A 15513-nucleotide genomic window follows, 5' to 3' on the forward strand; every position below is an offset into this window, starting at 1 on the left:
CACTCACTCATAAATTAACACTACTAATTCCTAATGCTAGGTTTTTGACCAATACTTACTACTTGTCACATGCCACATAACCATGTAAGCAGACAATTTCACATGCACGGTTCACGGGCAGGCGTCCCGTTACCCGGAACTACAGGTTGGTCAGGCAAGCATCAAAACAGCATGCAAATTGAATTGCAAGCAAGCACATAAAGATGCTATGCAATGCAACATTGGTATGGACAATCCCTGTTGATGAGACTATACCAAAATAGACATGCCTCTGGTTAGTACACGAGATACCAGGCCCATTGGAACACCGATCAATCCTCCAGGCATTTCCAGGTATATATACATAGGCACAAGTACCAACGAAAGCCAAGTCCACAGTATGACATGAGTGGCATCAATCCTCGGCATATGTAACTGCCGGGGATGCCAAGCCAATGTACATACATAATGAGAAAGCATGGGTGGACCAATTTGGTGGCCAAACGGTGACAGTGAATCTGTCTTTATGAACCTTAGTAACATGACTTAAAATAATAAATTAAGATTGGAAAATACACTTACTACTTGCAAACCCCCTACGACCACGTATTAGTCCCAAATAGGTGTGCACAGGGATACCCAGGCGTCCTCGGCTCCATTGACAACACATTTAGTAAAACCAGGCATTGTCCATACAGTGAAAACAAGTCACACAAAGTCAAATAAAATCATTCATGCACATGCATGCAGCGAAGATTGGAAAAAACACGATTCAATGATAATTATATTGATTGATGTGATATTAAGCGTTGCCAAGTACTATGCTTTTATAGCCTCAAAGTTTCATCTAAATGACATCACTGCCTATGTTAGCAGACATGTATAATATCTGGATATTATCCTAATCACTCTTAAGAGTGGGTTCACACACTTACTGCGAGGGACTCCTCCCAAGAATCACCCAATACATAGGGATAAAAGAGATTAGAGAAACAAAGCATGGTGTAGGTAAGCTCACCACCCAACTATAGGTTTGCGTCCACAAACCTCTCTCGAGCGAGGGGGTAAGGTAAGAGGTTCCACTCCCACGAGTCCATGCAAGTCAGCCCTGGCGTCCCATACCACTAGTGCTTGCCCACGAGGGCCCTCTGTAAGAGTCTTACTCCTGCCATGTCCATGGGAGGAGTAAGACTCTTGGTCCAAGTCCAATCCACACTGAATCAATAATAATCCAAGACTCACCAAGTGCTTATTGTTGCTATAAATAACAGGCCAGTCATAAATAGCCAGTAACCTTGCATTTTATAAATCTGAACCTTAGCCACTTGAATCTGCTTGCTTTTCCTAATCCCAAGGTTCCCCTAAAGGTGTTGGATTAGTCCCTAACCCCAAGGGTTAGTGCTAGGTACGTAACATTCCTCCCCACTTAGGACATTTCCACTCTTGGAAATAAATAGAGGAGAATCTAGCTACCTCCGTCAACCGTGTTTGAAATGAGGTTTGTACATATCTATCAAATCCACATAGCCATGTATCAAGGAACCAACTGAATGGAAGATGGTGGTGCTCTAGCATATGACTGTGGAAACAAGATAGAAAAAAACAGAACCTTCTCATTGTTGGAAGCTATTGACTTGGCCGTGCCACGTGGATTAGCGTAGTTCCATATGCAATGTGTGTCTTGGGCCTCGTGGGTATGTATGTAAAAAGACACTTGGCCTCTCTCATTCCTCCACATTTATGTGTTGCGCATGGGATATGAGGTGGATGAGGGGCGTGCCCCTGGCAATGGCCTCCATGAGTATGCGCCCAATACAAACATGGTATCAAAGCTAGGGGTTACATTGCTCGTGGCAGCGAACTTGGTGGTGCTAATCGATTGGTGCTCGAGTGCTTGACTGCTGGACCTTCGTGATGGAGCTAGTGGTGGTTGAATGCGTGTATGAGTAGGTGGACAAGCTTGTTGTCCTGTCGAGTGTAATCATTGGGCCAAAAAAAGGTTGTGTGGGTAAATCTTAAGGGTACCAAATGGGACATCACCGATTCTGCGAGACGCCTTTGAGCCCCATCTCGTCAGTGCCTCTGTGTATTCATGTCTTGGTCGTCAGGGGGGGTGTTGGAAGCTATTGACCTTGCTATGCAATGTGGATTAGCATATTCCCATATTCAATGTGTGTGTCTAGGCCTTGTGGGTATATATATAAAAAGAGACACTTGGTCTCTTTCATCCCTCCACATTTATGTGGTGCACATGGCATTTGAGGTGCATGGGAGGGAGGGGCCTAGCTGCCTCCACATGCATGCACCCAATACAAGCAACAAGTCCTTGAAGAACATAAATCCGTTGCAACTTGTTTTTGTGCCTGGGAGTGACCACGAGTGCCAATTCTTTGTTTTCAGCGTTTCCCATCGTCGTGAGGAGGCAATCTAGGCACACACTAGTGACGCATGTGGACCCGGAACACGAGTTTCGAGATTGCCTCACTCCAATGAGATAAGTGGGAGGTTGCTGGAAAGACTCTACATCAAGACGGAATCATCACCAAGAACATTGTTTGGTATTTGTATTCATCTTTTGTTTATGGCAAATCTAGCAATCATAGCCCATGGAACATAGTACAAATAAAATACTATAATAATATACTTGGTAGTGGCGTGGGCCCGGGGGGGTTGAGGTCGGCATGGGTTTTGGCTCCAGTGTGGTGTATTTGAGCATATTTTAGTTTTCAGCCTTGTTTATGTTTTATGCTCTTTCCATTTCTTTAAGTGTTGAAGTGATTGTTATTTATGAGAATGCCCAATACACGCTCACATCAAGCGGGGTGAATTACATCACAACTGTGTGTCCTCCAAGCTATCAAAGTCTCAAGGAATCTGGGTTTTAACCGGACTCTAGCTATTGCCAAAACTAAGCTAGCACTAAATTGGGTGAAAGATTCACCCTCCCAATCCTTGCAACTCCATCCAAATTACCTTTCTGATTTTCTTGTCAAGTCTTGCGTAACTCTCTCTACCATAGGGTAACTATCCCCCATAAGGATAGGCCATAGCAAGGCTAGAAAATATAGATACAGCTAGAAACTCTACATGTGCTAGATCCTAGCATCCTGTACCACTAGGACACACACCATATACAATTTCCTTGAGACTTTTAAAGGCGAGTCAGAGTGATCAATTCTTTCCCAATTAAGTCTTGGTGCACTACACCTCCAAGAAAACTACTAGAAAAAACATTGAAATAATTCACACATTTCCACTTCCAACAACTGTTGTCCTAATGGAGCTCCCACAGGAAAATATACCGTGCGATCTATCCCAATTTTGAGATATTTTGACTTCTATCAGGCAATCTCGTTCTCCTCAAGCTGGTTCATCTTGTAAGATGCAGTACTCATGGACTGAGACCTGGGGATCCAAACAATCCTATGATCAACCAACTATCTAGCTAGAAAACCATAATTCTAACTCCGTAGAGAAAACATCTAAGGAACCCTGCATTGATGCTTTCTAATCCAATGTCCCCCAAACATCTAACTTAAACGTTATAAACCACAATTAAACATCCAATGAAAGGATACTAACATAATGAAATAGTTCGTAACAAATATACATTATATTACGAAGCCCTACTAAATTACAAAATAGATGATGGGAGTGCAAAATCACCTTTCAAACATACTGGAGCATCTTCCATTACAAAGGACAAAATATGATCCTTCCAATCTACATGGACATCATATCATCATGGCTATAAAACCATTCTTTACCGAGTATAACATCAACCCTATCTAGGTTCATATTAAAAAAATCTAGGGACTCTATGTAACTCTAGATATATATCTATATATCGGTAAGTAAGACAGTACGTAAGACACATGCTTGTTCTAGGTTTGTCCATGTCTTGCCGCTAGGTTCACATGCTACACATGATCACTCGGTTGTTTCTTCACTCCCAACTACTGCGCAAGTTTATCATGAACGAAGTTGTGAGTGCTACAAGGCTGGGTTTGGTTCTGTGGAGCCTTCTTAGAACTTGTTTTGCTTAGATGTTTTTGTGGTTGGAGGTTTTTGAGGCGTTCTTCTGAGGCTGGGCGGCCATCGTCTTTTCGTAAGTCCTAGCATACCAGATGGCATTCTCCATTGAACTTCTATGATTGTTCTTTACCTGGAGCTTGTGTTCTCGTTGTCAACGTTCGTGCTAGGCTAATCTCCCAAGCAAGAACATCATAATCCCTGATTAGGACAGCATGTAGAACATCATCATCATCATTGTCATGTGCACAGTGGGTATCTACCGTGTGCTATACGCATGCAAGACTAGTTTCGAGGCTTGGGGAAGCTTGGAACTAGGCAGGTTGATTGACGAGCTGAGTTAGGGATATACTAACGGGCGGGCACCCAAGCATGGACGGGCGAGCGGCCAAGTGTGGACGCCCGATGACCGGCCAAGAATCTATAAAAGGGTGGCCAAGGTTAGTTATTGTAGGATAGAGAGTCTCGCGAGTTTGTGAGAGCTCTATGGTCTTGGAGCCTAGATCTAGTGCAGACGTGCAAGTTTTATGCTGTGATTCATGCTCTCAAGGTTTGGAGACATTATTTATATGGCTCCAAGTTTGTGGTATTGACTGATCATCAGTCAATCAAGTATGTGTGTGATGTGGATGTTTTGAGAGGAAGGAAAGCTCGTTGGTGGGCAGAGTTAATGCAAGATTTTGATTTTGAGATCCGTTATCGGAAAGAGTCCATGAATAGTATTGCAGATGCGCTTAGTCGGATTAGAGAGGTGAATACTTTGTCGTTCACCGAGATTTCTACTGACTTATTTCAGTCATTGAGAGGGCTTTGCAGGATTGATAGTTATTTTGGTCCATTTTGGCAGAAGATCCAGGATGGGAGCTCATTGATTGACCAAGACTCGATGACTGAGCAGTCTACTATTCAGGCTGCAGGAGACCAGTGGATGATTCGGAATGGTTTGCTATTCCGTAATGACAAAATTTGTGTACCACAGATCTCGGACATTAGGTCCAAGATTGTGAGGGAGTGTCATGACGCCCCTTCTGTTGGACACCCTGGGGTACACAGGACACTATCATTAGTGAAACACACTTTTTATTGGCCGAAGATGAAAGGGTATGTAGAAGATTATGTTCTTAAGTGTCAGATTTGTCAGGCAAATAAAGCTGAACGCTTTAGACAAGCTGGATTGTTGCATCCTTTGTAAATCCCAGGTAATAAATGGGAAAGTATTTCCATGGATTTTATTACCAAATTGCCAAGAACACATCAAGGCCACGATTCTATTTGGGTTGTGGTAGATCGCTTGACAAAAATGGCTAGATTTTTACCGACTTGGAAGACTATTACAGCTACGCAATTAGCTCGGCAGTTTATCGAGCAATTGTTTAGACTGTACGGGTTACCGCAGGACATAGTCAGTGATGATAGGGACTCTAAGTTTACGAGTGATTTTTGGAAACTTGTTTTTGAGAAGTTGGAAACAACTTTGAATTTGAGTTCCTCATATCATCCTCAATCTGATGGCCAGACTGAAAGAGTGAATCAGATTTTGGAGGATATGCTTCGAGCATATGTATCCAAAAGACAGAGTTCATGGGAGGATTATCTTCCTATGTTAGAATTTGCATATAACAGTACTAAGCATATGAGTACAGGGTTTATTAGTCCTTTCATGCATATGTATGGTTTTCAATCTAGATCACCTGTTACAGTAGGATTCTCAGGACTTCAGTATAATGCAGCACGTAATTTTTTGCAAGATATACAGGAAATGTTACAAGTTACAAAGGAATCTATTAGAAGTGCTCAAGACCCAAACAGGTTTTAGTCTAATAGACATCGTTCACCTAGAGAGTTCTCTGAAGGAACGATGGTGTATTTGCGAGTTCCGAAAGATTCCGAGACTTTAGGGACAGGTAGATCTCCGAAATTATCCCCTAGATACTGTGGACCATTTTGTGTTACACGACGGATTGGTTCAGTTGCATATGATTTGGATTTGCCTTCTCATGTGAAAGTTCATCCTGTATTTCATGTCAGTAGACTTAAGGAAGTACTGGGTGGAGCAGATCAGTTAGTTACTCCTCAGGAAATCATAGATGTCCAGGACATGACATTTGTTCCGCACGAACTTGAAAAGATTCTTGGATTTCGTGAACGAAGATTGCGTAGTACGCTTATCACGGAATACAAGATCATGTGGAAGGATCTTGTTGAGGAGGACGCTACATGGGAGACATTGACTTCTCTTCAGAGAGATTACCCTGGCTTCTTAGTGAGCTCAGGAGTGAGCTCTTAGAGGAAGGGGAGTTTGTCATGTGCACAGTGGGTATCTACCGTGTGCTATACGCATGCAAGACTAGTTTCGAGGCTTGGGGAAGCTTGGAACTAGGTAGGCTGATTGACGAGCTAGTTAGGGATATACTAACGAGCGGCCACCCAAGTATGGACGGGCGGGCGGCCAAGTGTGGACGCCCGATGACTGGCCAAGAACCTATAAAAGGGTGGCCAAGGTTAGTTATTGTAGGATAGAGAGTCTCGCGAGTTTGTGAGAGCTCTATGGTCTTGGAGCCTGTATCTAGTGCAGACGTGCACCTGCTTTACGCAGTCGAGGCCGGCAGCAATCTTGAGGCCCGCGACGAGGGCAGCTTCGTGGCGGTATGGCGAGGAGGAGATTGGTCGGTACGTCAACCTAGTTAGCTCAGCTCGTGGCTTGGTGGGGACAGCCAAGACTGTGGGCTCGCCCACGGCTGTCATGGTTGGGAGGTGAGTCAGGCCTGCACCCCCTTGCTTGTTTGTTTGTTCGTTTGTTTGCAGGATTCGAGTTTCGAACCAAGATCGATCACGAGGGGATCCGTGGGGATTTGACAATCATCATCATCATCATCATAACACTAGCATCATGGAGGGCATAGAGATCTAGTCGGCAGTCTCCAAAACCAGTCGCGGCAGCTAGCTAGGGCCTCTAGTAGCCAGTCGGCCAACAACTTGGTTGAAGGCCAGCAAATGGGCAAAGCATAATAGTTAAGCGCAATATTTAATTAGCATTTATGGCACACTACTTGTCCCGCAACAGGCCGATAGCTAAAGCAACAGACTGACCAACAACTTCCATACATATATAAGCATAAAGTGATCATTGACATAATTCATTTAGTCATTCATTCACTCGTTCATCATTGTAGAAGTTAGACAGTTAGTAGAAGCATGTAGAAGGCCAGAGGTCACCCATGGGGTACACCAAGGGCCTTTGAAGATGTACAAGTCAATAAGCCACCTTTTTGTACTGTATAATACAAAGAAAACCCTGAACAACTCTCTCTCTCTCTCTCTCTTCTCTCTCCTTTGTCTTAATCATGTTTGTTCTCAAGCTTAGGGCTGTGGATCAGTACAGTAAAGCTTCCGCTATGCAACATTGGCATCAGATTAGTTCCAAAGGCCTAGCAACAAGCATGATGAGTTTCGGCAGCAGGTGACGTGCCGTTATGTTAAGGGAAAGGGATAGCAGGCATGGGGACAACAGTGGAACAGATGCTCAATTATTTAGCAAGACTTGTAAGTGGAGATAAGAAATGGAAGGCATTCAAGACAAAAAGTGCCAAAGTCAAAGTCAAAGTAGAAGGTCAAAGTTAGGAGTCCAAGGAGGAAGGATGACGGTGTCCACCCCGTCATGTAGGAGGGGATGTCACGTGCACGCCCGTGCTATGGCTAATCTCGAGCATGAGCAGCATAATCCCTTATTAGGACATCAGTTAAGACAGCATGTAGGACATCATCAGCATAAGTATCATCACCACCATCAGCATCAGCGTGAGCATCAGCATCATCATCATCATTAACACTAGCATCATGTAGGGCATACAGATCCAGTCGGTAGTCTCCACAACCAGTTGACAACTAGCTAGGGCCTCTAGTAGCCAGTTAGCCAGCATCAGGTTGAAGGCCAGCGCATGGGCAAAGCATAACAGTAAAGTGCAGCATTTAATGAGCATTTATGGAATAATACTTGTCTAGCAACAAAACGGACAGCTAAAGCAACAGGCCGACCAACAAGTCCATACATACATAAGCATAAAGTGATCATTGGCATAATTTTTTAATTCATTCATCATTGTAGAAGTTAGACAGTCATCAGTAGAAGCATGTAGAAGGCCAAAGGTCACCCTACGGGGTAGACCAAGGGCCTTTGAAGATGTATAAGTCAATCAGCCACCTTTTTGTACCATATAGTACAAAGAAAACCTTGAACAACTCTCTCTCCTCTCTCTCGTGTCTTAATCATGTTTATTTAGCATCTTGTTCTTAATCAGGCTTAGGGCTATGGATCATTATAGTAAAGCTTCCGCTATGCAACATCGGTGCCAACCCATGGATAAAAAATCCACACAATGTTGTGGCATTCATGTGTGTTGCTCAGGGACTGCAACTCTCTGAATCCCTTTAAATATGTGCCGAAAGACATGTTCTTTACATCCAAGTCGGTAAACATGGCCACTATGTCAAACTCATAGTCCCCCGAGAGGAGGAACTCATCTCAAAATATTTTCTTGAACTTCGCCCAAGTATGTTTATTCCTTAGTTCTCTCCATCATGTTAGGGCTTTCCCCTTCAAGAGACCCCCAACCATCTGAATCATCAGGGCTCTGGGAATGGGTGGAACTTGAAGTGAACGTTCCAGTAGTTGCTCCTGGGCCCGCAGGAGCCGTTGCACCAATCAGTGCCCACTGAAGTAAAACCACCTGATCCCGCAAAAGCTGGATCTCTTCTTGCAATTGTGCACGGAGTTGTGTCATCTTCTCCTCAAAGTAAGTTTTCTCAACCCCTTCTACCGCCTCCTGGTGCATGTCTATGTGTTCCCCTAACCCTTGAGGATGATCTTCCTCATGGTCGGAAACCTCATCAACAAAGTGGAATCGTGCTGCCATTGTAAAGGGAGAAATAGAAAAAAATGAAGGTTTTCTGCTGCAAGGTACCTATGTGGCTGATTCTGAAATTCAGAAAAGCGGGAGAAAAAAACATATGTTTCATGCGAGAAACTGGGGAGAAAAGCATGCAAAACAAGGCGACCCACGTGTACTCCACACACGAGAGATGAAGAGCCTGCTGAGAATCCTCACAAATGGGCTGCCTTTAGTCAATTTCGTCACGGGCTGAGTACAAGTGGTCTTAGGCCTCCCCTTTTATGGGCAAAAAAAATGCCAAGTGCTTTTTTTCCTAAAAAACTGGTTTTTTCAATTGTGCGCAAAAAACTGTCCCTCCCCTTCTTGCGTTTTATAAGAACAGCCTCATGCTTTTTTTAATAACAAAAATAGCATAGCTTAAAAAAGACAACAGAAAACCCTACGATAGATGGCTGCAGCATGCCTTTTCTGCAAATCAGTCCACGATCTTCTTTGCGTGCTCTCTCTCTCTCTCTCTCTCTCTCTCCCCCTCTCTCCCCTCCCTCCCCTCCCTCTGCCCACCTGTCCACTAGGCTGCCCATCTGTGTCAGCCTGCCTGCTGGCCTGTATGGCCTGTTCAGGCACTGTACAGCCTGTTACAGGGCTTCCCTATCTGCGCATCATCTGCTGGCTGCAATACCTGCACATCTCCTACAGTTTGCAGCTAAATCATGCACAAAACAACCGCCTACTGCTCCTCACGGAACCTCCACATGATCAGCCTTCTATGCATGCCTGGCTGCAAGCCGTACAGCCCATGCTAAGCGACCACATACACCATGCAACAGATTCTCTCATATTTGTTCAAACAAGTCTGCCTTTATTACTCAAGTTTGCCAACTCATCAATTTGCTTGTGCAAAAGGATTATTGCTTTAAAAAGGTTTTAAGCAACGTTAGTTGTTTTTGAAATCGAAGTAGATATATCTTTGAGATTTCTACTTTTGGAATGTTTAAGATGATAAGTAATAAGTTTCACAAAAATGGGGAGCTTAAAAGCCCATTTTCAGTTTAGATCATTTTAGCTCTTAGTTGTTATTTATCGTTGCTTCTAGTCTTGCTTAATCATTGCTTTAATAGGGAAGTGATTTGTTTTTGCTAGTCTATTGGTAAGTTTCATCATGGTTGAGTCTGCCCTTCACCTCCCGAGAAGTGATGAGAAACTTAGCTCGTTGGTCTCTGTATAAAAATTGTCCCCTTTTCGTTAAGACGATTATATATATATATATATATATATATAAACCTGCACCTACTTTGGGGCATTGATGACGTGAGTAGGGATGTCGTCGCACCTAGTCCATGCTATGCATGATGAAATTGATGATCTTATACTTCATGATTGGACAATCTTTGAGGTAAAGTTCGTACTTGTTTTGGACAAGAATACTTCTTTGTATTCTTGTTTTTACTTGTTTTGTTTTAGTGAATTAGTCATTTAAAGTTTGTTTTGCTAATTAGTCATTAAAAGTTTCTTTAGCTTGTTTGTTAGAAATTATTTTGCTGTGGTTCAATAAAGAATTTGTGTGTGTATGTGGGCGTGTGTGATTTAGTTATGTATTTGTCTATTGTTGCAAGTTATTATTACTATTTTTTTTTTCTCGCATGTCTCTATTAAGCCTTTAAAAAAGAAATTTGTTTGTTTTTGGTGATTCTCTTCATTCATAAGTTTGGATTCATATGGTCTTATGATAGTATATATAAGGATTCCCGAGACTATTTCCACCTGCACACATGCATACAAATCTCCCCTCTCTCCCCCTTTCACAAAAATCCTATCTTGGGAGCAAAACGTAAAAAATCACCTACTTCTTGTAGATCAAAACACATATATGGTGACCAAGAGATACCTGGCCTAGGCGACCTTGAAAAACACAAACGACACGCAAACCTTACGTTTTTCCCGCCTCCGCGTAGGCTAGCTTTGATACCAACTGTGAGGGACTCCTCCCAAGGATCACCTAATACACAGGCATAAACAAGATTAGAGAAACAAAGAAGGGTGAAGGCAGGCTCACCAGCCAACCATAGGTTCACGTCCACAAACCTCCCTTGAGCTAGGGGCTAAGGTTCCACTCCCACGAGTCTATTCTAGTCAGCTGTGGTGTCCCATACCACTACTGTCTACCCACAGGGGCCCTTGGCAAGACCACCAATGATCTGCCATAGACATGGTAGGAGTAAGCCTCTTGGTCTAGGTCCAGACCACTATGAATCAATAATAACTACTCCAACCATAGGTTCACGTCCACAAACCTCCGTTGAGCTAGGGGCTAAGGTTCCACTCCCACGAGTCCAATCTAGTCAGCTATGGTGTCCCATACCACTACTGTCTACCCACAGGGGCCCTTGGCAAGACCACCAACGATCTGCCATAGACATGGCAGGAGTAAGCCTCTTGGTCCAGGTCCAGACCACTATGAAATTTGAATCAATAATAACTGCTCTAAATAACAGTCCAGCCAATAGCCACTTGAATCCGCTTGCCGCTTGCTTTTCCTAATCCCAGAGCTCCCCTAACCCTGGTGGATTCGTCCCTAACCCAAGGGTTAGTGCTAGGTACGTCACACGTGAGTGTTCACACCCATATAGGAACAATAACACTTTTAGGGACTGTTCACATGTGTGCGCACGCACACATACACACACACAAACAGGGGTTCACACATATGAGAGGACACATAAACGTGTGACTCCAAATCCCAGCAAATCCCCTTTTGGAGCGAAGGTGGAGATGCTTAAGAAGACCTTCAATAGCCATGATGATTTGGGCTCTAAACTGCGACACGTGGTACAGATGAACATAGCGTGCCGACACCCGAACTCTCATGTCGAGCTTGACCACACAAAGACAACCCTCTTCGCTCTAAACAAGGTGTGACATGGAAACAAGGCCTTTTATAACATTAAGGCATTATGAAATGGAAAACACACATGGAGATTTAGTTTTTGCGGGACATGGCGGGTAGAGAACCCTTGGTGTCTAGCATGATGATCTCAGATTTTGGCCTTGTATACCTTTGGCGGTCTTTTGCAGACTTTTCTTTTCTCGTCCATCTTCTTCTTTCTTTCTTCTTCTCCTTGTTTCTTTCCCCCTCCTCTCCTTCTCTCCTTATGCTTGTCCTCCCCTCTGTTGTTGTTTTGAATTTTCATTCTGAAATTTTATAATATATGTGCTCATTGCACTTAATATGCATATTTGTTCAAATTTACAGCTTGAATAAAAAATTGTTTTGCATGCATGTATTGATATGCATTCTAAAAAGATATTAACTTGCAAAACCTTGCAGGTTTTTAAAACCTTGAAGCTTCAAATACCTCAAAATGTTTCTTGTGACTATGCTTGCAGTATCACTTCTCTGCTTTGAGGATTTGTGCGCCTAGGTTGCTTCTCATGTTTGAATCTTTTTTATTTTTCCCCCAACAATAGATCCATCTTTTAGTTAACAGAAAATCTGCCAAGAGGGGTAATATAACTGTGTCCCTGACAGTAAGAAAAATGAAGGGGATGCTCCCTTTACGGCTAGCCCCTCTCGGAGGGACGCTAAATCAGAGGGGGAGGGGGGGAGCTAAATCGGCGGCCTGTAATGCCAGCTGACCGTGCCCTCCTCTGTGGAGAAGCACTCCAGGTGTGGAAGCAGACTGCTGTCTGGTAATGTGCTCTGAGTCCTCTGCTAGGCGCTCAAGGCGTTCCCATAAGGTGTGAATGGGATCTACCCATATAGCTTGAATGGTCTCTTGGGGGGGTAGCGGATGGAATCTCCTATTTTCATTTGGTGTAAAGGAGAAAAATATGATCAGTTTTGTTGCAATATATGTTGTTGGAAATCAAGAAAATGCAAAAGTAGGCTAACACGATCACAAGAAGCTTTCATTGAAATCTTGAGTGTCTGTTCCAAACACAATCTACCCCTGTTAGCGGCAAAGTTCCACAGCAGCAGCTGGAAAACTACAGCAACATACTATAGGTGGTGAACGTTGTAGAACTATGGAGAAATCTTGGCAATAAAGTATTATTTAATTCCACCAATCTCTCTCTTTCATGTAGAAAGCAAATCTCAAAATCGTTGTGTGTCTAGTAGCTCTTATGAAATGCGATTTCTTTGCAGCCATCCGTGATTGGCATGTTTAGTGGTAATCGCATAACCTTACGGAATCTCTCAGAATCCCTTAGACGCTTGAAGTTCGTTATTTGATTTAGACTCAGGATTACTGTGAGCTTGCCTTCTACAAGAAAATAGGAAAATCTAAGCAGGGGCAATATGTAACAAGGTTGGCCCTTGGGTCTTTATAATTATCTTAATTAAAAACAAGGATGCTACTCAAATGTGTACACAATTTGAAACACTTGGATGCTGTGATTCATGTGTGCGTTCCCCACTGCACTGATGGGCCAGTCTGTCCGTTTTGAGAACACTTTGTGGACTGTGGCAGCTCTTGTGGCTGCCCAAAGCCTCAGACATTTTAGGAACAAGAAGCCCATATGTCTGGAGTCCATTTAAACTGTTGATGTTCACTTGAACCTATTTTCTCTATTTATCATACTTAATGACTTACTTTGGAAAGATTACTTTTGACCTTCTTAAAGTAGATTATCACCACAAAAGTTGAATATAAGCATTCATTACCAGCAACTTCAAGCATAGCACAAGTTACAACATAACCATTTGAACAAGGCTTATTGATTAACTTGCTGAAATCGAACTGCCACTCTATCGGAGTAGTTCGCCCTCCCACCCCCCTCCTCTCTCTCTCTCTACCATTTTAAATACACTTGTAACATGGTCGTAGGATCATGACTGCTTTTATGCCACTGGGTGGAATTGAGTCCCAGTATGCTGCTTGTATATGTTTCACACATGTGATGAGTCTCTTTTTGGATTTTCTGCATGTATTGCAGGCCATTTTATCCCTCATTGCTGCTATTGTTGGTGGCACAACTGCGAGAGCTTGAGAAGGAGAGAAAAATTCAAAACCCATGGGGGCTGGCTGCAACTGTCTTTTCTTACATGATAATATCATATTTTATTATCTCTTGCCATTGTCAAAAAGTGTTCTGTAACAACTCCTTGAAGTTACTGTTTCTGAACTGCCAACATATCAAATTCAGGACAGGAACTAATGGTTGTGTGAATTGTGTTACGTGTATGTAATTTCAGTGATGCTCTGTTTGTTTATCTAATCTTTCCAGAAGCATTTTTTTGCTACACTCGATTGTCTCTTGGGTGAGAAACATAGTGTGAATTGTGTTACGTGTATGTAATTTCAGTGATGCTCTGTTTGTTTATCTAATCTTTCCAGAAGCATTTTTTTGCTACACTCGATTGTCTCTTGGGTGAGGGTTATGTTTCTCACCTTGTGTATGTCTGAAGAAGGGAAGGGAAGGGAAGGGAAAAGAGGGGGGGGGGGGGGGGGGGGGTCCACACACTCACCAAAACTTGGCGACCCTCTCCGGTGAGTCGGCGACCCTCTCCGGGCAGTTGTTTAGCAGCGGTGCCCTCCTCTGTGTATTCCAGTTTGCCGTCAGTTGTTTAGCAGCGGTGCCCTCCTCTGTGTATTCCAGTTCGCCTACCGACATGCCTGCAGTGGTCTCCCTGCACAGCTGCCCCTGTTTTGACCAGCGACCAGCTCCCCAGATTTCAAGGTTCTTGCTCTGCTCTGCTGATTCCGGCTTGACGTGTGCACCATGTAGCAATGCTCTGTAAGTGAATACTTCCCCTGCAATCCTTCGACAATCTAGAACTTACAAATGTACAAGGCTATGGATAATGGAAGAACTCGCACCTCACTCGCACAGCTTAAGCAAAATGGAGCAGAACTAGTGAATGTGAGATTAGCATGCAAGGCAGGGGGCGGTTCTTTGTGAAGGGCAGGCTCTCATACAAGTGTTTCACACCCCGAAACCAACAAACCGTCTTTTGATTGATGAGCCTTGGGGTCACGGAACTCTCTTAGACAAATAGTAGGATTTTCATTTTGGTTATGGACTCCAACTGATGCAACACTCATAACTCATTTTGTATCTGGTTTTATAGGTCATATTTTGCATCAGAGACGTTAATGAACCTGTCTCTCTTTCCCTGTCTCTCTCTCTCTCACACACACACACACACGCACACAAAGGCAATGTGAGTTGGCCAAGTAAGATTATAATTATTTGGCAAAGGTGGGTGAGTGATAGGGTAGAACTAATGGTCCTATGTAAGGGGCTTGTTTGGAGTAGGTCTGATAAAGTCGCCCACATTATCAAGGTTATGCTTCATAGTACTCTCTATGCACACGTATTCTTCAAGACACCACTAATGAGTTGATTTTTGGCTGACTGTACTATGCTAGAAGTCTTATTTGCCGAGAAGGTAAAGCATGGTGCCCAATCGATGAAGTATGGTTTAAATGATGCGGTGCCCATCATTAAACATTTGAGTGTGGGTCATTGATTTTATTCCCTTCTTGAGTGGAATGATTTAGACACTTTGCACTATCAAGCCATGCCATCATGGAATGTGTCGGAGTGTTGGGCATATGCAAATGTGACATCTTTAAAGCTCAATGCAAAGCAATTATGGCATTAAAGTATG

The 15513-nt window shown here is 43.3% G+C and overlaps 1 protein-coding gene across 1 annotated transcript in view; it reads left to right on the forward strand.

Annotated features, from left to right (window-relative positions):
- Positions 1 to 14144, forward strand: part of LOC147620907 (large ribosomal subunit protein eL20z-like) — a 95098-nt gene extending 80954 nt beyond the window's left edge. The window contains exon 5 of the mRNA XM_086825477.1: positions 13836 to 14144. Within this exon, the coding sequence (XP_086681603.1) occupies positions 13836 to 13889 (54 nt within the window). The 3' untranslated portion in view covers positions 13890 to 14144. The remainder of the gene's footprint in view (positions 1 to 13835) is intronic.
- The last annotated feature ends 1369 nt before the right edge of the window (positions 14145 to 15513 follow it).

Source organism: Cibotium barometz, chromosome 31, assembly GCF_041138505.1.
Source record: "Cibotium barometz isolate CiBa-2024 chromosome 31, ASM4113850v1, whole genome shotgun sequence".
Classification (NCBI taxonomy): domain Eukaryota; kingdom Viridiplantae; phylum Streptophyta; class Polypodiopsida; order Cyatheales; family Cibotiaceae; genus Cibotium; species Cibotium barometz.